Genomic DNA, 22151 nt, shown 5'->3' with positions numbered 1-22151 from the left:
GGCCAAAGGTGATCAGAATTGCTCTACACAAGAGATCAGAAACAACTACAACTTACATAATTATCACCCCACCCAATAAGCACCATCCATTTGTTTGGGTCTTCGTGCGTCGGGCCCCATGTAATCGGTGGACTGGCATTTTTACTCGAGGCAGTTGTGTCCACCCAAAGTTCCAATGCGCGCTCCATTTCATTACTCGCGCTACCTTCCTTCAACGACAAAAACAAAATCCCAGTTCTAGGCGAATTGAACGCAATGTCTGTATCAGAATTGAATTCGACGTGATTCATCTTTAATTCCCCGTTGAGGTAGGGCGTTAATCGGGCAACCATTTGTGGATAATCTGGACGATCCATCATCGCTTGATGGTGTTCATGACTCTGCCAAACTAGGCTCACGTCAGCAGGTCTTCTAAATGGCCGAGAAATCCTAATTGTGCAGTACCGACAATCATCCAAAAAATGCTTTTGTTTTCTTGAACGCCAAAAAGGATCCTCCAAACAGAATCGTTTCAATTTGGGGCATGCTTCTCCTAATATAGGAATTGTAGGCAACTCACCGAAGGCATCCATCAGCCTTTGAAACATGGTTTATGGTGGGCTTGAATAAAGCATCCAGATTTCCAAGGAATTCCTCCGTCCCATTCCACCACACAAATTCCACGACAGGCATGGTGGGAAGCAAGGGCGAAGTTTACTGTGTGTGATTCTCATAATTCCTTATCATTTCTGTTGATGATATTCTTTCCCAGTCACGTTGTTATCTGATAAGATATAATTATTCACAACACCGCAGCCGCAGCATTACACATACGCCTAATACGCCGTCTGCATTTTCTCATGGCACGGAACACCTTATATGTCATAACTTCTAAAATAGGTCATGGTCTGAGGTCCAAGAGCTCTGACCAAGGCTTCATGTTAAATACAAAAAGTTCAGTTTTGCAGTGGCCCGTTGGACTGATTTGCGCGGAGGGAATGTTGTATGATAATTGTTTTCTGGCGAGGTCGAGGGTACACAATCAAGGCGCTCCATCCTGCGAACCATTTCTCAGTCGGCCTTTTGTGTACATCGTTGTAAGTATCGGTATGGTTTTTGTTGGTATCGTTGTTAACGAGATTACCAAGCAGACCTCGACAGACCGAGCCCCGATAGTGAGTGGCCCTGTAAAGGATCTTCCATCGAGCTATTGTGCTCAAGGTATAAAATAACCCCCAGTAACCAAGCGTGTGCAGGTAGCATTGTTATCGACCTGATCCAACCTCTCTCACACCACAAATTCAATGGATTCCTTCACCAACCTTAACTTCTCCGGCGATGTCGTCGTCTCTACCCCTTCCGACGGCGAAAGAAATGGGACCGCCGGAAACGCATACTGCGTCGTAGCTTGAATTGTATGCCATTCACAATGACATACCTCGGTTCATTTTACCCATCATATCATCGTGAGTTATTTAGTTGTCTTATTTAGTTGCACCAAACTCAAACTATACTTGTATTAAAGCCATTCCGATTCACCTTAAATTGCCTATATTTAATGGCCCGGACCCAAATCGCAATTATCTTCGTTCTATATGTTATTCAGCTTCTCTCAAGTATCCATGGCGCTTGAGGAAAGTTTTTAATCAGATCCTTTCTTTACTCCAGATTGGTCTTATTTTTGAATTTACCTTGTTCCACTTTGGTAGTTATTTAGAAATACCTTACATTCGGTTGTTCATTAAATTTATTTGAATCCGAATACTTGGAACTTAATCAAAGCAGATCTAAGCATGTTCAAGGAAGCTGTGATGCAGAACCTTGCATTCAAGTTCAAAATCCCAGGATCAGTGTATACAGTTATCAATCAAGCGTACCTACGCAGCAAAGCCCGGGTTCTGTATTACAAAAGCACTTGAGCCATCAAAACTTAATTCAAAGCTTTAGATACGAAATTCCTGATTCGAAAAGACGGCTTCGCCGAGATTACAGTTAAGAAATTATGTACCTGAACAATACCTGCCCATGGGAGGTAAGTTGAGGGGCTGTTCTGAAGTTTGATCCTAGGTCTTATTGTGGCTGTGATCCGACCATGATCATATGAATTTGTCAACCTTTGACAGATCAAGGACGTCTTTATTAAGTTCACACACCATGGTACGGAGACACAAGAACTTCCAAATTAGGTCATTGTAGGTCCAACAGCTCCATGCAAAAGCGATCCAAGGTACCTAACAACAATTATTGAATAATACGCTCTCCATTCCGCCAGAATTGCACGTGTTTAAAAATTAAATTAACAACTTTCCTCTTTATTGTATGTAATTTATACCATAAAAACTTCAACTTTGCTGTGCCCTGTTGGGCTGGTAAACAAGATTTGTAATTCGGCCTGGAACGGTTTATGGCCATATGGTACTAGTGAGGTCGATGGTTAAACAATCAAAACGCTTCAACGAACCATTCTGCGATGGCCTTTTAGTGTGAGTATTGTAGCGGGCGCGACTGGAAAGGTTTTATGGACGTGTAAAGGATCTTTCCATCAGCTATTGTCCTCAGGTATATAAAATACCCTCTAGATACTATGTGTTGGGATCCAGGCAGCACTATTACAACATATAGGCAACCTTCTACACCCAACAACTTCAATGGATTCCTTCACCAACTTCAATTGCTCCGGTGACGTCGTCGTTTCTACCCCCTCTGACGGCGAGAGAACTGGTGGTGCCGGAAACTCGTTCTGTATCGTGGCTTAAATTTCAAGTCCATTAAAGAACTGGGTCCACTTTACCCGTCATATCATCAGTGAGTTATTTAATTGTTTGGCTTCCACCACTAACGCTCAAACTCTATCTATGCGTCAGTTGTATCCCAGCTCAACTCCGAAGTAATTTCCAATGGAATCCGGCCTCGGATGGAATCGCATTTATCTTCGTTCTTTATAATTTTCAGCTTCTCTCAAGTATCCATGGCGCTTGAGAAAGACTTTTTATCCAATTTTTCCATTACTCCAAACTGGTGTATATTTTAACATCGCGCATTCCAAATGAGAGTTGTATAACGGTCCCTTTGAATTGTATTCTCGATTTAATTTTCGATTGTTCCGAGAGAGAATCTAGGCATGCAAGCTCGGAGGCAACGCCTCACTTTTGAATTTCCGCGCCACCCAACGAGTGGAATACCAACCCACAACAATTACAAGGAAAGCGCCGACGATAGCGATTCCGATGTACCCTGACTGTTCACTTGCCTATCACGGGGTCGAATTGACGTCAATGCTCTTGGACATGTTAGAGGACATTTTACCTGCGCCCATCCCCTCCACCAACGTCCTGCGAGGCCGCCTCCATGACCATCATCCGCCTCTGCGGCAGAAACACAGGCACCACACTGCTCTCCAATAAGGCTCATAATAGTTATCAATGAGATACTATAAGCATGCGGGGATGGTTAACCTTAATATGTCATTGTGATGCCTTGCCAGTGGGCGCTTACCTGAATGCCACTAGAATGCTCATGAGGGTGAGAATGATACTAAGCCCAGACATCACATTCATCTTTACACGTGTATCCCGCTCTACGGTGCTGTCGGTCTCCAGCTCAACAGAAGGACGGCTATTATTATCCGTCGATGTTTTTTCTTCAGCCTGTTGCACTATCTCGGCCGATTTCTCCTTGATTGCATCGGTTTTTTCACTTTGAAGAGTGGCCTCAGTGGAATTTTCCTTTGAAGTTGGCGCGAAGATGAGTAAGGTGCGCTCAGGGAATCCCGTGTACGAATAGAGCATCAGGATAGAGTCGACTGAGTCGACCAGAGTCATTCCTGCTGTAAAGAGAAGCTGTATCACATTGCTTATCATCAGTCATCATTGAAAGTTGACACAAAAGTTTCATCCTTACAGGAAGTATAATAATTTGTCCGCTTGGTATAGAGGACCCATCAGATCTTTTTTTTGCGAGTGCGGACACTGCGATTAGAGCGATTGAAGAAGCCGTATCAAATCCTGATGATGTTTGTTGAATTAGTATGCATGACATTGCTTTTCTACAATCTTACCGAATCCGAAAAGCACTCCAACGGGGTACATCTGTAGAAAAAATCTGATAAGATCATGGCTTTGACAATTTGATCAACCTTTGCATACCTTCCACGGCCGGTTGACAAATGTGATTATAGGTCCCAGGATACGCATCATAAGCATATGATCGTGTTTAGGATTGTGGTTAATGTCTTCAACTTCTTCTCCATTCTGCCTTCGTTTCTCGAGAATCTTTTGCTGAGATTAAAGACATAAGCTTATGCTTTGAAGAACAGCTAAAAACAACGTAACAGCGTACCTGCTTCCGGCGCCTGATGATTCTCCATAGTATCACTGTATTAGCAAGACCGACAATAAACAGGAATGAGCCGGATACAGCCGCGCCTAAATTTTTGATGTGATATCTTAATGCCTCGACAATGCATCAAAGGGACTTACCGACAATTCCTCCGACCTCTCCAACACCGTTTATTCTGTTGTAAACATCAGCAGAGATAGCGATGGCAATATTCTGGTATCATACAGATCAGCTGTGCTATTACTCGCATTTTATCGTAAGTAAATCCTTACCACAATGATAACGATGGTACTATGTCCAAGGGAGAAAAACAATCCACAAGTCACTGAAAGTTGCCCAATGTTTATCAGCCCTCTTGTAGCATTATCGATTGCACTTTATCGTAAGCAGTAAAGGTATGCCTTGTAATTCCTTTTTTTGAGTACTGTGAGCCTATAAAAATGGCGAGACTCACACATAAACAGATAGACGATCATAAATTACCTGATATGATCAGCATCTAACGCTGCGGTAGATATTATAGATTACATTCTAGTCATCAGCAGTCAATGAACTGATTTCTCCTACCATGCCTTAATCCCAGGGTCTGTTGGAGGTCACAGTATAGTAAGGAATTGGAAACTTGCAACACAAAAAGTTAGACCTCACCCACGCCAATAAGGCTAAACCTAAAATCGAATGACTCTCGTTATGTTTCCTAAACAATATGGCTGCTACGATCCAACAGATGGCATTGGCCGCGATTCTGAGATAGTGGGTAGATCAGGGGCTTTGATTTGATTTGATACCCCTCCAAATCAACTAAGAGACATGCTTACTCGCAAGTAACCAACAAAACTGAGCGCCCAAACAGCGTCAATCTAGGTGTTCTCATGATCCAACACACACTGAAGAGTGGAATAGAGAGGCAAGCAAGCAGACGCTATCTCACAGTTCTTAGCCTCAAATCTTTTATCGCGAGCCATTCGTCTGGCAAGTCAATCAGGATAGACCAATCATCGCGCGAAGATCACATGCCAAGGAATGATAATTATGCTTAGTCATTGACCGGTTTTAGCGAAGCGGTATGCAATACGGTGGGCCTTCGGTGACGGTTATGATGATTCTTCCTTAGAAAGCAAATAAACATGCCTTGTTCGCCTGTTTCTCCCTCAGCAACATCCTAACTACACATGCTTTCTCTCAAGCACCAGTATGTGTATTTCTTTCGCTGCAGATATATTCTGACATTGTGTTGCAGGCTTATTTGGGGCGCATCTGAAGCGTTCCGGACTATAGTGCCAGAACCACAGCACCGAATACCAATCAAATGGAGTACTGCAGTATATCCTGTCCTTTGCTATGCACCATTTGTTTTTCTGGCATATCTAACACGGAGACCTGACACCTATACCATTCGTCTCCTCATGCTGCCAAGTGTCATTACGTCGATACTTGTTGCTGCATACCGGTTTACATGGACAATACCTGAACTCAATGTTTATAATTGGGGTCAATGTTCGTCCCAGTCACATTATTTGTGAACTAGAATAACCGAAAATTTTTCATAGGTTTATTTGCAGCTGTTGCTATTGCTAAATCTCTCGAATTTGCCCTCAATAAAGAGGGAATGTTGAAGGTTGGCGAAAGTCGTCCTGGAGTCAAGAAGGGAAAGGCTAAGGACACTCTGAATGGAACTGTAAATGGGTACGCAATCGAGTCTGCCGGACATCCATACGTTGCCACCTGGTTCTACGATGCAATGGAAGTCGCACACACACTTCGAGGCCTCCAGTGGAAATTCGGCCAGGGAGTACATATTCCCAAGCATACACGTCCGCTCGAGCGCTCGGCTTTCCTCAAGGCAACTTTAGACTCCTTTATCAAAAATTTCCTCGTACTCGACTTTTTGGAATCTCTACTGAAGCTTTTTCCTGGCGTCGGTGAACCACTGGGAGGAAGCATGTTTTATCCAGAACTCGCACCAGTTGCTCGATACACTGTTTCTACAATAATTCACCTTCTTACCGGATCAGCACTACTTTCTGGGTTTGGCATGGTCTACGACCTTATCACTCTCATTGCTGTAGGCCTTATGGACGGATCACCTCTTTCCTGGCCTCCTGTCATGGAAAACCCATGGATCTCTGAATCCATGCACGAATTTTGGGCTAAAAGGTGGCATCAGCTGCTGCGGCAAACATTCCTCGTATTCGGTGGATACCCAGGTAAGTGGCTGGCAGGGAACGTCGGAATGTTATTTGGTGCTTTCATTGCATCCGGTTTGTTCCACGAATGCGCCATGTACTCTATGGGCAGGGGGTTTGATCATTTTCCGACGTTGTTCTTTGCCATGCAAGGTCCCATCTTGATCATTGAACGGTTATGGAGGCGGTTCACTGGCAAAAAGGTTGGCGGGTGGCCAGGTCGTCTATGGGTCTACTTTGATATGTTCATTCTCGCCCAACCTATGAGTATGTCTTCTTTCAACGCTCATTATAACCTTCGCTGACTGTCACACCAAAGTTAATGCATGGCACCGACGTGGATTGGGGGGAGGATTAGTTATCCCTCCTATCTTGAGCCCCACTAGACTCATCGTCCTGCCTCTCGTAAAATCGATATTGCACCTTATACAATCTTGAACGCGGTAAATTGATACCTCTTAATTAGTACCCGCACCCTTACTAGAGTAGATAGATCGAGGATTGCACACCACAATATTTACTATGGAAATGCATGTAATATAGTCAACATCTAATATACCACTACCATGCTATAACTGCTCTTCTACCATATCCAACCCACCCACTCGTTCGCTTGACTCCAATAATATAATCGGATGTGATGATTGCTGCTATTGCTTCATACCATATTTAATCACGCTAATTTCATACGTCCTTGATTTGCTCCTCCATGAAGTTCCAAAGTTCTTCTCCAAGTTTAGGTGTGGCTGTAGCAAGGTTATTTCCAATGCGTGCCCAAGGAATTAGATACTAAAAAACCAATAAATCTACCAAGCTACATGACTTGAGTGTGAAAGATGCATACCTTTCCGTTTAATTCTGCACCTTCAGGAGTTGTTCCAGCGTATAGCTGAGTCAATGCACCGTATTGAAGGGGCCACAAGATTGATTTCTGAAGATATATCATGTCAAATATTAAACAGGCATTGTCAATTCTGATCAAGTTCGACACTTACGACAAGTAAGCCATCCCAGTAGCCCAGATGACGTTGAAGATTGGATTCGATGTTTCCAGGGTTAAGAGCGACCGATACGATCCCTTTGTCGCCGTACCTTCGAGCCAGCTCATTGGAGAAGACGACATTTCCCTAGATATCATCAATTCAAGAAGCATACTGCATACTGGATAAGAAACGCACAAGCTTACTCTGGAGGTAGAGCCTATGAGTACCTTTCTTCTTGCGTTTAGGGCCATCTTTGATTGTATCAAAGTCAATACCACTGGCTAGTTCTGCACCTGCTGATGCAGTGTTGATGACCCTTGCTTTGTTGTCTGGGCTTGACTTTGCTCCGGCGAAGAGCTGAGGAAGGAGGAGGGTGGTAAAATAGAAATGACCTGTTTCAACAGCAGGTCAGATATATCCGGTCACCAAGATCTGCCCATCAGTACTAAAAGCACGCACCTAACGTGTTTGTTCCAAACTGAAGGTCATATCCTTGAGCAGTGACAAGGTCAACAGGAGGTGCCATTACGCCCCTATGATCGCCGTGTGTTTAGCGTCTCCGTTCTGTCTGAAATGTGGAACGGGAACTTCAACATACGCATTGTTGAAGAGCACGTCAAGTTTAGATTCCTTGCTGGATATAGCGTATTAGCGTGCAGCCCAGTACAAATCAACAGGTAACCATTCGGTTTACCTCTGAAACTCCGTCACCGCCGCCTTGATTGACTGAAAGTCACCCAAATCTAACTTGAGAAAGACGGCCTCTTTGTCTGTCTCATTTTTTAGCTCTTCAATTGTTTTCCTAGAAGCTTCCTCATTGCGGGCAGCGATATACACTTTTGCGTTATGATGCAATAGGGCCTTTGATATCGCAAATGTAAGATGAATTTATTGAAGCTGCTGAACTATTGAAATGCTCACCTTCACGGTCTCCCTTCCAATTCCTATGAATTTAAGAGTCAATACCGAACTTTGAAAATAGACATAAAGACAATGCTTCAATGCTTACCGACACTTCCTCCCGTTACAATCATAACCTTTCCGGACAAGTCTGGAATGTCGCCCACTGAGAAGCGACTTTTAGGAGGATATCCTTGACGGATTACCGATACAAGAACTCCCATCGCGTAGAGGATGCCGAAAATGAAACAGCCTACGACGTTGGACTTGATGAGTGTTGAATATTGGGGGCGTTAAGCTTCAATATGGTAGGAATCGTGATCCACTGCAACGCTTGGTGATGTATTTTTTGTGAGTTGTTTATGTGGTGATAGCGTTTCAGAGAAGCCGGGTGCCTATCTCACGCATGGAAAGATGATGATGGTCGTAGACATTGTCGGTGGAATTCCCACTGTCGTTCCTGCTCAACGTGATTCAAAATAGGAGTCGGATAGGAGGATCGATTCCAACACTGCCAGTGGCTATTAATAATTTGGTTTTTCCTCCCAAGGCTACTACTCAAAGGAGCTTCTTTGGAACAACAGATCATGCCAGTGGTGGGCGGTCAGCCCATGGATGACGGTCATAAAAGTTACGGTTAGCATCAAAGTCAGAGACGGTTAGTGACTGTTTATACTAAGCGGTCATGACGTTACCCATTCGGCGGCTGTCAATGCTGACTCAGTGCCATCAGCACTATTTTCCAAAATTGAACCACGGCATCACAGTTGATATTTTTTTTAATAACACCTTAAGTTGGTGCTTGTAACACGGTTTCTCCGTCTGTTGGAGTGTCCTTTGTCCCAGTATTTACCCCAACGCTCACTACTAGCACCTTTGGACCCTCAAGGTCTGGACAACCCGAGACAGGGCCATTAGAGACACCAATACATACAGCCTTCTCGCGCTTCGTACATCACTGCTTTTCAACACAGATGCCCACTAGCAATAACAATTTCAAACAACAATATTTTTTTATAAAGCTTTTGGAGAGTTTTTTTCACCATTCAGTTGATTAGGAAGAATTAGCCCTTGTGATGGCATAAAGTCACCGTGCGTGCGACAAACTGCAAATTTCAACGTATAATCAAGTTATAAATAGAATGGCATGAAACTAAATAGGCGCTGGCCGAGTGAAAGATAATGGCAAGTATTTCGGATATGGGTAAAGGATATAGCAAATAAACAGTATATAAGAATGGTATATAGGACTGATGTCCGAACCTTAGTTTGGAGGTATAAGAAACTTATTCATTGTAGAAAAATTATGAGTAACTTACGAAGACATGATCGATATACCAGATGTCAATCATTGGCCTATCGAAGTGTAAGGCAAAAGAGGGGTAATGAGAAGACCGAATGCCGGGTAAAGGATCGTGTCGATTTGTTTGCAGTTACAATGATGTTTCATGAGGTGCACAGTTCGAAATGTAAAGGATCAAGTAACGATGCAGTACGCATTGCCGGCCGTCCCATTTCTCTCTTCATCAGAGATAGCGATAAGGGTTGTCTCTTGAGCAGAATATTCGACGAATTGATCCATGTTGTTGTAAGTAGTGTACACTTCTGCCAGGGAGTGTGGGAGGTTTGTTTCTGCCGCGCATGAGCAGGACATCGCTATTTATCCTTTTGTTAAGAATTAAGAAAAACAATTGGGATTTGGGTATAATAGAATGAATTGTCCGTATTGACTAGAAAATGCTGCATATTTGGTTGCGAGGGAGTAGAGAGACGGCAACTCGCTAAGCAACGTGCCATGGACGGACCCTCGGGGATGCAGGCCGACCTTGAGGCCAGCATCTGCAGATACACAGGCGCCAACATTTGTAGTGTAATGCAGGCAAAGGCATCGAGTACATGATTATGGAGGTCTCCGGAGGTTGAAATGACGTCGTAATGTGCTTTGGCCAGCTTAAGAGTAAGACATGCTTACTAGAATATTCAACCGCAATGATGGCCCTATTGGGGCACAGATGGAACACTGGCCCCAGCAGACTAGTGGAGCACTAAGCCTGGTGGATAGAAGATTCGAAATTTGAAAAGCAAACGAGAGGAAAGTGGCTTTGGTTGAACATAGACATGGATGGTTGGCTGTAAGTCTTTCAATCGAAGTGGCGGGAACAGTCCAGGCATTCCACCCTGAAAAAATGCTGAGTTGAGATCATTAACAAGAGTTAGATATTTTTTTTAATATGACAGCCGCACAAAATTTTTACCTGCTTCAATTACGAGGTCACCAATGTAATCAATGTCTAAATTTGGCATTTTTCCGCATGTACACACAACTGACATTGGCGACTCTTTGCCTCAACCAAGGCAGCCATGCAGAATCAACGTGAGGGCATTCATCAATGCGCAACGAGGTTATCTCCGAGCAAGGCCCAGAATGTTGCTCAGCACCTTCTATAATCGATTCCGGAACTGCTGAGCGATGGCTTTTGATTAACCGAACAAGAGGTCCAGTATGTACGTCAGGACACCTTGAAAAATCTATGTATGTTAGTTTCGGGCAGGTAGGAATCGAGGTGTGCGTAATAATAGTGCCCTCCTTGGACTTTGCGGAGGAGGAAGAGGTTTCTGCCAGAGCTTCTATTGCAAGGGAAGCTAACCGAGAAATATTGTTTATCTCCAGGCGCTGGAGGCTTGGGGATGCGCGTAGAAGTAAAACAAGAGGTTCCGGTGAACATAGGCAGGAGCAAAGGGCGATGTCTATTAAACACGTCGAGGGAACGTCTGCGAGTCTCCCCAGAAATCGATCTAGCGCTGATGATTGGTTATTTTCGACTCGAATAGCTTCCAATGCTGGGAACCTGAATTCAAATATTATGTCCGGTACATTGGCTTTCAATGATAATCGCTTGAGGCGGAGATGCTCCATGTTTTGGTCGTCCACCACGACGGGATCAAAGTGCACGTTTTGTAAAGTTAGACTCTCTAATAGAGGGTTTGCTCGAAGTACGTCGAGAAAGTTTTGGTTGGATACGATGACGCTGTGTAGGGACAAAGTAAACAAGGACTGTAGAGCAAGAGGGCGAGTTTCAGACATCCTGAACGAGGAAGTAGGAGAGATTATCAGGTGTCGTAAGTTGGTTACAAATCCTTCTCTGCCAAAGGGAAACATATGAATAGACAAGGCTTGATCTGATTCAAAATGTTCGATATTGGTCAATGTGTCCAGTCTGTCAATATTACGCAGAAAAGAAACCACGTCCCATTGTTGAACCTTGAAAACGCGAAGGTATTCCCAAGACAGTGTGTCGAGACAATCACCCGCCCAATGAGGAACCTCCATGACAGACGCTCGGATTGAAAGTTCTTTGATTTTTCCTTTTGACCGTTTAATCCACAGTTTGGCCTTTTTCGCTGGATGCCTTCGTGTAAGTATCAAAGAGCCCCAAAGTTGGGGAAGATGGACTACAACATTCCTCCAGTTTTTCGAGACATGGGACAGTGTGATTGGACTTGTGTCATTGTCTTGGATGGCCAACTTCGCGATTTCCGAGAAGAGTTCGATAGGAAGTTTGAACATATTGTCCTCCGAAAGCCTACGTCTTCGCTCCACTTCTAACTTTGCCGCCTCCACTTCGCATCGTAAAATATGTAAAGACTCGCGTCTCTGTGTCTCTTCTGGCCTCAGTCTATCAAGTGCCCCGGATATCATTGTTAGCGACGCGTCTAGTTTCTTGGCTTCGAAAAAAACGCGTGCAGCGCGTGCATAGCCTTGCCACCGATCTGGGGCAGCCTCTATCGTTGCTTTCGCATCTTTCAGTGCTGCTTTTGTGTCCTCAAGTTTGAGATAAACAGCTGAGCGAGAATCCAGAATGAGATATTTGTTGTGTCCGTCATGCTTCAAGGCCTGAGAGCATGGTGATTTTCAGTCAACTTGAATATTACATCACGAAGCACACTCATTACCTCAGTGAATTGTTGCAGAGCATTCTGATAGTCTCCTTTTTTATAGTAGCTCAAGCCAAGTTGAAAGTGCTTGCGGGACATATATATATGATTCCAGATGGACAATGGTGGTTGATAAAAGGAAGGGACTCAACAATCGGCCAACACGGTCTCCAGAATTATGTTTGTATCACGTGGCGTAATAAATATAAACCATCGCGGTCGCGTCGCGTCCGAGACGCGTTTCCAGATTGATATTCTAACCTAATTCCAATGTCAACAATCGGTGAATACCATATAATGTATTTCCACTTGATTTACACAGTTTCACACCAGTTTTATTTTCTTATACCCGTTCCACTGATTTTGTTTCGCTTTACATCTAACTCATTAGGGCATACTCGGTCAATAAACTTCCTACAAACCTGCATTTGTATTGAACATTGGCCATGCTTCCAGTGGGATTTCCATGCTCAATATCATAGGTTCATATGCGAGCGAAGTCATGCTTATAGGAACAATTTGATCGAGAATTGCTTGTGCCATTGGCAACTATCAGCAGACTCAATTGTCTCCTGCAAGTATATAGCTAACCCTAGGAACTCGATAACGCAGCCATGATACCCATGAGGGGTCAATTTGAGGGCAAAAGTCAATTATAACTGAAAGTATTGGCTCGGCTTGTGGAGCAGGAGAATGTCCATCCCATCCAAACTTATTGCCGTGTTGGTCGGTTACCGTAAGGCGGGACTTCACCAAGCGCATGATGGGTCCAGTTTGTACTCCTGAGCACCCAGAAAAATTGACATACGTCAATTGAGGACATACAAGAAATGAAGAAGCATGGTCGGATTGGACAATACTTGGTTGGTAAGGTGCAGATAGGAATTCTATCAACGATGTAACACCCCCGGAAGGCGTATCCGTTACCTCGAGGTTTTTGAGATTCGGCGAAGAGAGTAAAAAGGGGATAACATCCTGGACGTTGAAATAGGCATGGCATGAACTAAAGATGAGGACCGTTAGCAGTACACCGCTGTATCCGCTAGCGAGACGAGCCAAAAAGTTATTCTCGCGCATGGTAACATTAAATCGTTCGGCTTGGAAAGCCTCGAGCGCTGGCAGTTTAAGCCCGTCAACTGGAACGTGGGCATAGTTGCATAGGCGAAGAGATTTTAAATGATGCATTGTTATGTTTTTGGGCATACCATTGTAACAAACGCTATCCAAGGATAGATGTACGAGGAGAGGGTTGGCCAAAAGTAGGTCGTAGAAATGTCCGGCTTGAACAGACACTTGATTGAGGCTCAAAGTAGTGAGATTTCGAGCTTGAATCGAGGTATTAGCCAACCATGGACCCTGAGAAAGAATTGTGAGATGCCGTAGGGAAGAATCCAATGAGCTTTGTATTGAACGGAATGAGGAAAAAGAATTGGTGCGGTCAAGTTCAAGAACTTGGAGGCTGACCAATGCATCGACCTTGCCGATGCGCCTGAGATAGTCGACTACGAACCATCTTTGTACCCTGAGTGCTTGTAGTGATTCCCAGTGCAGCTGCTGTAAGACTGGCTCCCAAGCTTCAATTCTTGCCTTTGTGGCAGCGGCGGACCGCACTGTGAGGACCCTGAGCTTTCCTTGAGTCCTCGCCATCCAGAATTGAGCCTTTGCTCCTGGGCGTCGGTGTGTAAGCACAAGGCTATCCCACATAGAAGGATTATTATGCACAACTTCCCTCCATGACCTTGAGACTTGTGAAATAAACAGTGGCGAAGACTGCGCCTCAAGTTGTAGCACCATTGTTACGATTTCGTTGAAAATCTCGATTGGAATATTTTCAAAAGGATTAGGAGCAAGTCGGGTGGTTGCAGTGTCATTGCTCAGGATGGACTGTTGTCGTATACGTCTTGTCAACCCTGAGTGGGTCTCCCGTGAAGAGTTTTGTGACATATCGAGACTGATCCTGGGTCCCGAATATAACAAGCAGCGCGCTTCTTCGCAAACGCCTCGCCGTGATGGTGTGGTGAGCGTACTGCCGCTGCACCGTGACCTGAGGAAATGTGGATAGATTTTTGGTTACGATTGATTCAAATATTCTGTGTTTAGAATTGATCTCGAGAAGATGTCGTCAAAGGAAGTGCAAGGCGGAAGGAGGGATTGAAGGATACGTACTTGCCACAAAGTAATCGGTGCAAAGTGCGGTCATCGTTCTCATGATTGTCTTCCCAAGTGCGGCAGCTCGGCAGAAGCCTTTAGTGGTAAACGTCAACGAATGTCTGAATTCAGGTCACATACTCAATCACTACTGGCTTTGAGATAGCTTCAAATGACCTGCTTCATTTTTTTACGTAGCTGAGTCTTGACCAAGTCTTAATTAACTGTACTTGATTGGCGATCTTGGCCAAATCTTGGCGGGCTCTTTCAGTCCGTGGACATCCAGGCTGTGTCAGCGCGATTTTTTGGTGCTCAGAATGGTTGAACAGTTTGAAAAAAATTAGTAAAGCATGTCATTGATACGAATGCGAAAAGAAATTAACCAGCGTACCAATGTCTAAGCAGTACGCCAAATTATGCCACATATACCATCTATTTTTACAGAATCTTGGCGAAGAGGCAAAAATAATTCATTTGTTATAAAACATGGCGTTGCGCTGAAGAAGTAGGATATGTAGTTCTAAACAAAAAAAAGTGGATAGCATAAGATTACAAAATACTGTACTTTAAACGAAAACCGCAATGCATATAAACAATGTACACAAAGGTTTAAAAACAAAAGGAATAGAAAGACGGATCCAACCAAGAAAATAACGATCAATATGTTGAAGGAGGAACACTAGTCCGTTTTTTACGCGGTTTCGAGTTGATGAAAGAGAAATTTCTTCTAGTCGGGTCAATGGACTCCATGCCCAACTGCTTAAAGATGTCTTCCTCTGTGGAACAGTTAACCAACGACCAAAAGCTGTGGGTGTCGTTTGTAGTACTGTTAGAATCGGTACTAGTGGGGGCTGAGGTAGATGCGGGCATGAGTGTAGGTGTCGCTTCCAAAGGTGATAGTGTCCATTTCCAGAGACCATATTCGTTAAATAGCATGTTTCGGTGTCGCGCTCGATAGCATATATCTTTTTCGAAATCGCCATCCCCAGTAAGGCAGATGAGCGAGGCAGCTCGAGACTTTTGAGAAACGATACTGTATTAAGGTTTTAGAAAGAAGTCAGAAGTCAGAAAAGGTCAGTTATACACTCACTGGATTTTCATTTTCTTGAACGATCCTTGAGTGTTGTTGATAGCTGCAATACGGTCTGCAATGGATCCCCAATTGCTTTGTGGACCTGGCAAACGAATGATGCCTTCCCATGATTTAGTGGTACTAGTAAAAGTTTCTGCGATAAGGCCACGTTGTTGCAAGGCAGGAATGATAGAGGTATGGAGTGGGTTTGGATTTTCGTCAACCTTTTTGGTTTTGCTTCGCGGTCTTTTGGTTGGTGATGCATTGCTATCGGGAGGTGGGGTCGTAGGCAGTGGAACGTGAACAAAATGTGGATGGGTGACCATAATCTGAATTTCAGGAAAAGTCATAATTCCCCTGCGACTATTTTATCGATTCATTGGGTGCAACACGATATAGATGAAGAACACATACTAATCGCCTACGAGCGTGAATTCGTATTGGGAATCCAAGCTATCTCTGCAAAAATTCTGAGAAAGGCGATCAGAAGTAGAACCATAGGAAAAGTTGGATAATTACCAAGACATCCTGAGCATCCTGCCGTTGAATTGGAGTAGAGGAATCGGAATATTTTATTTTGGCAAGTTGTTTGGAACTCAACATAGACGAGAATTGTGGGAGCTTTAGGTCTTCTGGATACATGCAACCTGCCTCAACAAGCTTTTTGGCGGTAGCAGACCTAGAATTCCAGAAGTTAGCGTATTGTGATATCTAATTAAGATGTTGTTAAGTACCCGATTCCAGGTAAAGCGCTAATCTCCTTCATAGCACGAGCTTTCAGCATTTCTTGATAAAGTGGTGGGTCTACGCATCGTAAGTATCAAAGTCTCTGCTGTCTACAGTGTGACGCACCAATTTCTGACAAAGTTTGATCCTTCAGAAAATGTTCGTTGATTCTAGCAGCAATACCGGGTCCTATGCCTTGAACCTGGATAGATCAATAAATTATTATGAGACTGTGAAAATGCGTCACACTTTAAGAACATCATTGGCAGAGCGAATTGGTATTTGAAGTTGCGAGATGGCGAGGATAGCGTTGTCGTATGCCTGTATTCTGAAAATATTGGATGCCGGCTTGTTTTGCTCAACTTCCCGGTCTGCTTCGCATATAGTTAGCCAGAGAAATGGCAAACTCAAAGGCTCAGGTTCATACGTTTGTTCAGTAGGTCTATGATAGGTTGATTGACGCTACTTTTTAGCAGAGTAGAAGATTTGCGTGTAAATGCCTGGTTTCCGAGCAGAGAAGCATTATAGCGTGTAAAAAAGGAGTGGCGGGCGAGCATCCGCTTGCCATGAAATAAAGAGCGCTAAATCAAAGAATGCTTAGCTCGTTGGTAGAAAATGAGACTGATAGTGATGCAGAAACGATGGTCGCAGGCGACATTGAGCGGGAGCAAATATATGTGACAGTAATCACAAATGTGACGGCTCGCGTTTCTGAGTGCAAGCGGCTCTGTCTTGGACTTTGAAATAAACGCTCCTCCTCTGTTTTCCGCTTTTTCTTATTCAAGGCGACCCTGAACTTCTTATTCGCCCTTCAATAATCTTCTAGTCGATTTTTTTAAGACTCCCAGGAAGCGTTCAGCATAATGACCGATAATGCGAGGGCATCGGGCTCGCCGTATCCTGCGACGACTTTCGCGGCAACTACTGCATTTGACATAAATCGAAACATGACCGATTCCCAGTTTCGCCAAACTTTAAATCAATTATCAACGGCAGCAAGTGCTGCCTATGTATCCCCCGCACCCCAGGCCGCCCATTCAAAGAGTTCGTCATCGCGTTCATTCTTTTGTCTTTTTCATTAGAAAAGAAGCTTATTTGCGTTTGTATTCATAGCATACCAGAAGAATCTGCAAAACTGGTCGACTTCAACCACTCCCCCGCCTAAAAATCCCACAAGTACTGCTCGCAGCACAAGAACACGTAACGCACGTCCTACCATGGCCACCACCGCGCCTCCTTTGTATCCACAATCATCAGTGTACCAGCGTCCAGCGCCCATCGTCCCTGCGATGCCGGTCGCGGTCCCAAATCCGCCCCGCGCTCCTCTTCCAACTTGTGTCCAAGCGCTGCATTCCACATATGCCTCCAGACTAAGAACAGGTGTATCATTGCTTGTGCAACCTATCTTCGCTTCAACCTCGACTTCCAATCTCACGAGGGCAACTAGACGAGGAGGGGTCATCAATTATGCTGATCCAGGCTCGGGAGACGACATTCCTGATGCTGGTGCACTGGATACAGATGACTCAGACTTTGTGGCGAGTGGGGGCACACGGACGTCTATCAGACAGTCAAGAAATCGCAGCAATGTCTCCATGAATGTTTATAATGCGGTAACAGGAGCATCAACACCTCGGGCAGGCGCTGCATCTCCGCGCCTTCAAAAGTCTGAAGTTGATCAAAGCTACCTAGGCCTCGTTCCTCCGGCAAGATTTATAAAATCACGAGTGATGCCTCCAACCGCTCACGAGTATCCGTAAGTTTTTCAATTGTCATAAACTTGACCATCGGCTTACTTGCTTGCACCTCGAAAGGCCGCCTGACGTGATGGAACATCATGCGAGAAATAGGACATCTCTAGTACCAATCCGTGTCGAATTCGAAACAGAAACCCATCGAATAAGAGATTGCTTTACTTGGAATATAAATGAAACTCTGATCAAGCCCGAAAACTTTGCCAAAATTTTCTGCGACGATTTGGACATTCCTTCAGCCGTATGGGCGGACACCGTCGCTGCTCAGATACGGGCTCAGCTGGAAGATCACGAAGGAGTCGCGACAATGGAGCTGGGGCAGGACGGCGCGTTGGATGTAGATGCCGCACCGCCAAATGGGGAGCAGCTACCTGAATGCCGTGTTATTCTCAGCGTGCGTGCCTTTATTTCTTTAAAATATGCATTCAACTCAGTCGACCTGCAATAGATTGACGTCCAGATAGCAAACCATCATCTGATGGACCACATCGAATGGGATCTACTATCGCCTCTCACTCCAGAAGCATTTTCGATCAAACTATGTGCAGAATTAGGCCTTACGGGCGAAGCCGTGCCTCTCGTTGCACATGCAGTGCACGAAGAACTCATGAAACATAAAAAGGATGCGATCGAGTGGGGTGTTATTGGTGGAGATAGAGACGAGAGGGGTGAGGAGCCCGCGGCAACTGGAGAAAAGCGAGATCGTAGTGGATTTGGGTTGATGAAGGACAAAACTGGTTTGGGTCTTGGGTGGGGCCGAGCGCCAAGAGATGGCCGTGGACCCAAAACGTTGAAGAGTGTATGGAGGGATTGGGCAGAAGCAGAAGAATTCAAGACGACTTTTGAGGAGTTGACTGCTGAGGAAATCGAGAGGAGGGAGAACGAGAGAGAACGGGCTACCAGGTGCGTATACGTCCTTATATTAATATTCTGGCTATAGTGTTAATTCTCCTTACAGACGACTCAGGAGAGAGACGTCTAAGTTCCAGAGTTCGGTGCGCAGTCACAGGCGGAGGTGAACATTCTGTATTTTATTAATATTTGCTTGTGATCCATAAACCCCATTATAATGCAACCAATCTTCCTCAGTATCATTTTTGATTCATTTCACGTTGTCTGTTTGATAGGCCACTGCGTTCAACGTCGGATGCCATTGGCCTGCGTCTCAGATATCTTTGGAAGCCTCACAGAGCCAAGTTTTGGATAGCAACAGCAGAACCACTCCACATCTTTTTTATCGCCAACACTCGCATATTAGTCGCTATACCCCGCTATTGGATCGAGATCTTTCCTCGACTCCCTGCCCCACGGGCTATTTTGTGCCCGAACAGAAGATTGTTCATCAACTGCCTCCACAGCCATCATTCAAAGAGTTGGACGGGGATGGTCGTGACGATCGACAGACAAACATGAATATGTATGATCGCGGCGCATCTCACATGAGCGTCCTGCGGCCTGCCTGCATTTTCTCTCAGTTGACAATACTTCGATGATAATTTCGACAGGGGGGTCTGCTGGAGGGTGGATGATGGATGTTGAATGTAATTCCGTGTTCATCACAGAGGACATCACAAATCAAGATACACATCTGTGACGCATCCATGGACATGTTCATCTATGCATGCTAGACGCAATCCTCGGAATTGTGCTGGTACCGTGGAACGCAAAGCCGAATCGCAGCTTGAACATTGAATCGTCGTGAGTCATCCATTCACTTGGGGAGAACATGCCAGCGTATTCGATCAGTAAAAAAAACATTTTTAACAGCTTCGCACCCGTCGCACGATGATATAGCGTGGCGTAAGTGATTGCGGCACTGGATTAGTAGCTGATTTGTCTATGGTTGCAGCGCTACTAAGAAGAGCCTTAAAATACACAAGAGGCAAGATTGCATGCTTCTGCCTTTCAGCCTTCCGAAGACTGAAGTTACACCCTAAAACCCTCGTCATGATGACGCTGATCGCCATCTTCACTTCCCATCCACGTCAACTAGCTTTCCCATTTCCGAGATACATACTGTGAGTTCCGGTTTGCGCTCCTGAGCAGTGAGCAGCAAGACCTCCGAGAGTCGATTCTTTAGGCCATATCGATGATCGCCAAAAAGGGCCGCACGCCTGCCACGAAGGAACCAACTTCAAGTTGCCCAGTGCCCATGGGGCCAAGGGCCACATACACCCCCGCAACACGCGACCATCCAACATGCATGGATGCCACTGCCCTGCCAGTGGACAGCCTGCAGGGTGTTGTCTTCATTTCACGATGGTTAGTTTAATCAATTGGCATCTTATGTCCGAGATTGAAACTGGGGCTCCTAGAATCAAGGAGTCATGTGCGATTCGTCACTCCAACCTTACCCTGATCATTGAGCCCTCGAGGCTGCCTCGAGTCAAGCTACTTATCGATGTCACGACGGAACGGCATCGAGTGGCAAATTAACTGAGGGGAAAAATCAAAAAGCGAAATGGGCAAGGGTAAGGTTTTGTCTTTCTTTTTTTAGACCCTCGTTGAATTTTCCGCTATGACACCGTGTTCTATTTTTAAGCGCGCGCTGTTCCGTTTTGATTGTGTTGATCAAAACACTGCTTGCGTGTTTATTTTTTGTTCGTTTTTTTGGTTTCCTTTCGCGACCCATGGGCATCATTATCGCCCATCACTTTCCGGAAAAAGGAGAAAAGAACCGCGAGCTCATACACACGTTTTTGGCCAAGTGCAACGACCCAAATTGCTATCAATGCCCACGGAACGAAACGCGCCTGGGCTTCCGTCCAAGTTCCAACGATGCAATACAATGGAAGGATGGATGATCATGAACCCTTGCACGCGTCCTGGACTGACGGACACTAAAGCAGGGGGGGTGCAGGAGGCAAACGGACAATGGGGCAGGGGGCAAAGGGGGGTTCCGGTGCAAACCCCATCGCCGTCTGAAGTTGTCAAGACTGACGTGTTGTTTTTAGCCCTTGAAAAAATTCGACGTTGCAATCCGGGGTTAAGGATACCATCTGCGTGCTCATTGCTCAGGTGCATTTCATTGTGCCATTATCGCAGTCGTCAGGCCCAGTGCTATGGCGTTATAGGAATGACTCATGCCAGTGCCCCATGGCGCACGTTTGTCTCCGCCCCCTCCGCCCTCCATCTCCGCGCCCCCGGAGGATAATTACTGCGACGTGTCTGGAAACGTCAATCTGGGGGTTGGAATGTTTTTGGGGCTGGGGGTTGGGGTTGCTTCTGTATAGCAATGCGGTTGCCCCAGTACCCCGACCCCGGTCTTCCGTTGGGCTAGGACAGGAGCAACGCAGTCTATTTTACAATCTGCATCTACATCTGCATCTACATGCACCTGCACCTGCACTACATCACCAAAGCTATCCCAACGGGGAAGCGCTGGGAACCCTCAAAATAAAATAATATGAAGAAGAAAGAAGAACTAAAAAAGAATCAAAAAAAAAAAACAAGCAACTGAAAGAAGAGGAAGCTGTACAACGTCGGTCTGTCGTGGAGTGGAAAAACGCGGTACCGCGCGGGGGCACGGGTACGGGGTGAGGGTGAGAAGAGAAGGGGTGGGGGAAGAGTCGAAGACTATGACTGCGACCGCGACCGCGACCGTGGCCAACCTGGACTCCTCCAGCTCCTCCTCTCACACCCCCGTTCGTCCGTTCGTATGGCTGGCTAAACTCGGGATCAAGCCTCGAAAACAGTTTATGCAGTGTGGTTAATCAGAAGATGCAAACTTCGAAGCTCGAACAATGACGGTGATAACGATAATGATGATGGTAATAATGTGTATCTTTGGTGCGTATGCGTGTGTGTGTGTGATCATTGCTCACTGCTCAGTAGTCAGTGCTTACTGCGTCGCGTTGTGTACGCGTACGTATACAGCTCCCGACCCGAGCACCGTCGGACTGGTACCTTTATCTTTATCTCTTTGTTTTTTTTTTTAAAAAATAAATGTCCGGGTCACTTTGACGAACCACGAACGCGTCGGAACACGAACCACGAACAACCAACCTATCTTATCATCTGCGCCTCCTGAATCCCAAGTTCTTATCCGATACGAAAAATGACGAAAATCGAATACGACTCGGACTCATAGATAACGCTAACGCCTGAAGGCCTGAGGCCTCGGAGGGGT

General features: G+C 45.2%; 9 protein-coding genes across 9 annotated transcripts; 3 read left to right on the top strand and 6 right to left on the bottom strand.

Moving 5' to 3' along the window:
• Positions 1 to 450: 450 nt before the first annotated feature.
• JR316_0007245 (uncharacterized protein) lies at positions 451 to 672 on the bottom strand (the record flags this gene model as incomplete). Its single annotated transcript, XM_047892988.1, has 2 exons — positions 451 to 532; positions 560 to 672. The coding sequence occupies 2 exons, from the start codon at positions 670 to 672 to the stop codon at positions 451 to 453; spliced, it is 195 nt and encodes a 64-aa protein (XP_047748270.1).
• A 736-nt stretch (positions 673 to 1408) lies between these two features.
• Positions 1409 to 1734, top strand: JR316_0007244 (uncharacterized protein; the record flags this gene model as incomplete). The annotated part of the gene is made up of 2 exons (XM_047892987.1): positions 1409 to 1445; positions 1505 to 1734. 2 exons carry the CDS (start codon positions 1409 to 1411, stop codon positions 1732 to 1734), a joined length of 267 nt encoding a protein of 88 aa, XP_047748269.1.
• Positions 1735 to 3094: 1360 nt separating this feature from the next.
• JR316_0007243 (High-affinity nickel transport protein) lies at positions 3095 to 5191 on the bottom strand (the record flags this gene model as incomplete). Its single annotated transcript, XM_047892986.1, has 13 exons — positions 3095 to 3229; positions 3286 to 3409; positions 3475 to 3818; positions 3880 to 3983; positions 4037 to 4067; positions 4125 to 4256; positions 4318 to 4403; positions 4458 to 4530; positions 4590 to 4608; positions 4801 to 4822; positions 4885 to 4903; positions 4966 to 5062; positions 5136 to 5191. The coding sequence occupies 13 exons, from the start codon at positions 5189 to 5191 to the stop codon at positions 3095 to 3097; spliced, it is 1242 nt and encodes a 413-aa protein (XP_047748268.1).
• A 298-nt stretch (positions 5192 to 5489) lies between these two features.
• On the top strand, positions 5490 to 6941 carry JR316_0007242 (uncharacterized protein; the record flags this gene model as incomplete). Its single annotated transcript, XM_047892985.1, has 4 exons — positions 5490 to 5509; positions 5558 to 5814; positions 5868 to 6770; positions 6823 to 6941. The coding sequence occupies 4 exons, from the start codon at positions 5490 to 5492 to the stop codon at positions 6939 to 6941; spliced, it is 1299 nt and encodes a 432-aa protein (XP_047748267.1).
• A 246-nt stretch (positions 6942 to 7187) lies between these two features.
• JR316_0007241 (Short-chain dehydrogenase) lies at positions 7188 to 8610 on the bottom strand (the record flags this gene model as incomplete). The annotated part of the gene is made up of 9 exons (XM_047892984.1): positions 7188 to 7292; positions 7348 to 7434; positions 7499 to 7630; positions 7682 to 7878; positions 7946 to 8019; positions 8085 to 8120; positions 8181 to 8347; positions 8408 to 8430; positions 8496 to 8610. The coding sequence occupies 9 exons, from the start codon at positions 8608 to 8610 to the stop codon at positions 7188 to 7190; spliced, it is 936 nt and encodes a 311-aa protein (XP_047748266.1).
• Positions 8611 to 11571: 2961 nt separating this feature from the next.
• On the bottom strand, positions 11572 to 12421 carry JR316_0007240 (uncharacterized protein; the record flags this gene model as incomplete). Its single annotated transcript, XM_047892983.1, has 3 exons — positions 11572 to 11604; positions 11631 to 12281; positions 12341 to 12421. 3 exons carry the CDS (start codon positions 12419 to 12421, stop codon positions 11572 to 11574), a joined length of 765 nt encoding a protein of 254 aa, XP_047748265.1.
• A 462-nt stretch (positions 12422 to 12883) lies between these two features.
• JR316_0007239 (uncharacterized protein) lies at positions 12884 to 14266 on the bottom strand (the record flags this gene model as incomplete). The annotated part of the gene is made up of 1 exon (XM_047892982.1): positions 12884 to 14266. One exon carries the CDS (start codon positions 14264 to 14266, stop codon positions 12884 to 12886), a length of 1383 nt encoding a protein of 460 aa, XP_047748264.1.
• An 861-nt stretch (positions 14267 to 15127) lies between these two features.
• JR316_0007238 (putative DNA polymerase family X) lies at positions 15128 to 16825 on the bottom strand (the record flags this gene model as incomplete). Its single annotated transcript, XM_047892981.1, has 7 exons — positions 15128 to 15503; positions 15561 to 15871; positions 16062 to 16221; positions 16277 to 16346; positions 16395 to 16470; positions 16518 to 16639; positions 16696 to 16825. 7 exons carry the CDS (start codon positions 16823 to 16825, stop codon positions 15128 to 15130), a joined length of 1245 nt encoding a protein of 414 aa, XP_047748263.1.
• Positions 16826 to 17485: 660 nt separating this feature from the next.
• JR316_0007237 (Chromatin structure-remodeling complex subunit sfh1) lies at positions 17486 to 19041 on the top strand (the record flags this gene model as incomplete). The annotated part of the gene is made up of 4 exons (XM_047892980.1): positions 17486 to 18024; positions 18083 to 18416; positions 18471 to 18925; positions 18981 to 19041. The coding sequence occupies 4 exons, from the start codon at positions 17486 to 17488 to the stop codon at positions 19039 to 19041; spliced, it is 1389 nt and encodes a 462-aa protein (XP_047748262.1).
• Between the last annotated feature and the right edge of the window lie 3110 nt (positions 19042 to 22151).

Source organism: Psilocybe cubensis, chromosome 6 (assembly GCF_017499595.1).
Source record: "Psilocybe cubensis strain MGC-MH-2018 chromosome 6, whole genome shotgun sequence".
In the NCBI taxonomy this organism is placed as follows: domain Eukaryota; kingdom Fungi; phylum Basidiomycota; class Agaricomycetes; order Agaricales; family Agrocybaceae; genus Psilocybe; species Psilocybe cubensis.
Note: the sequence above shows the minus strand (reverse complement) of the source record. Positions and strands in the feature narration are given on the sequence as shown.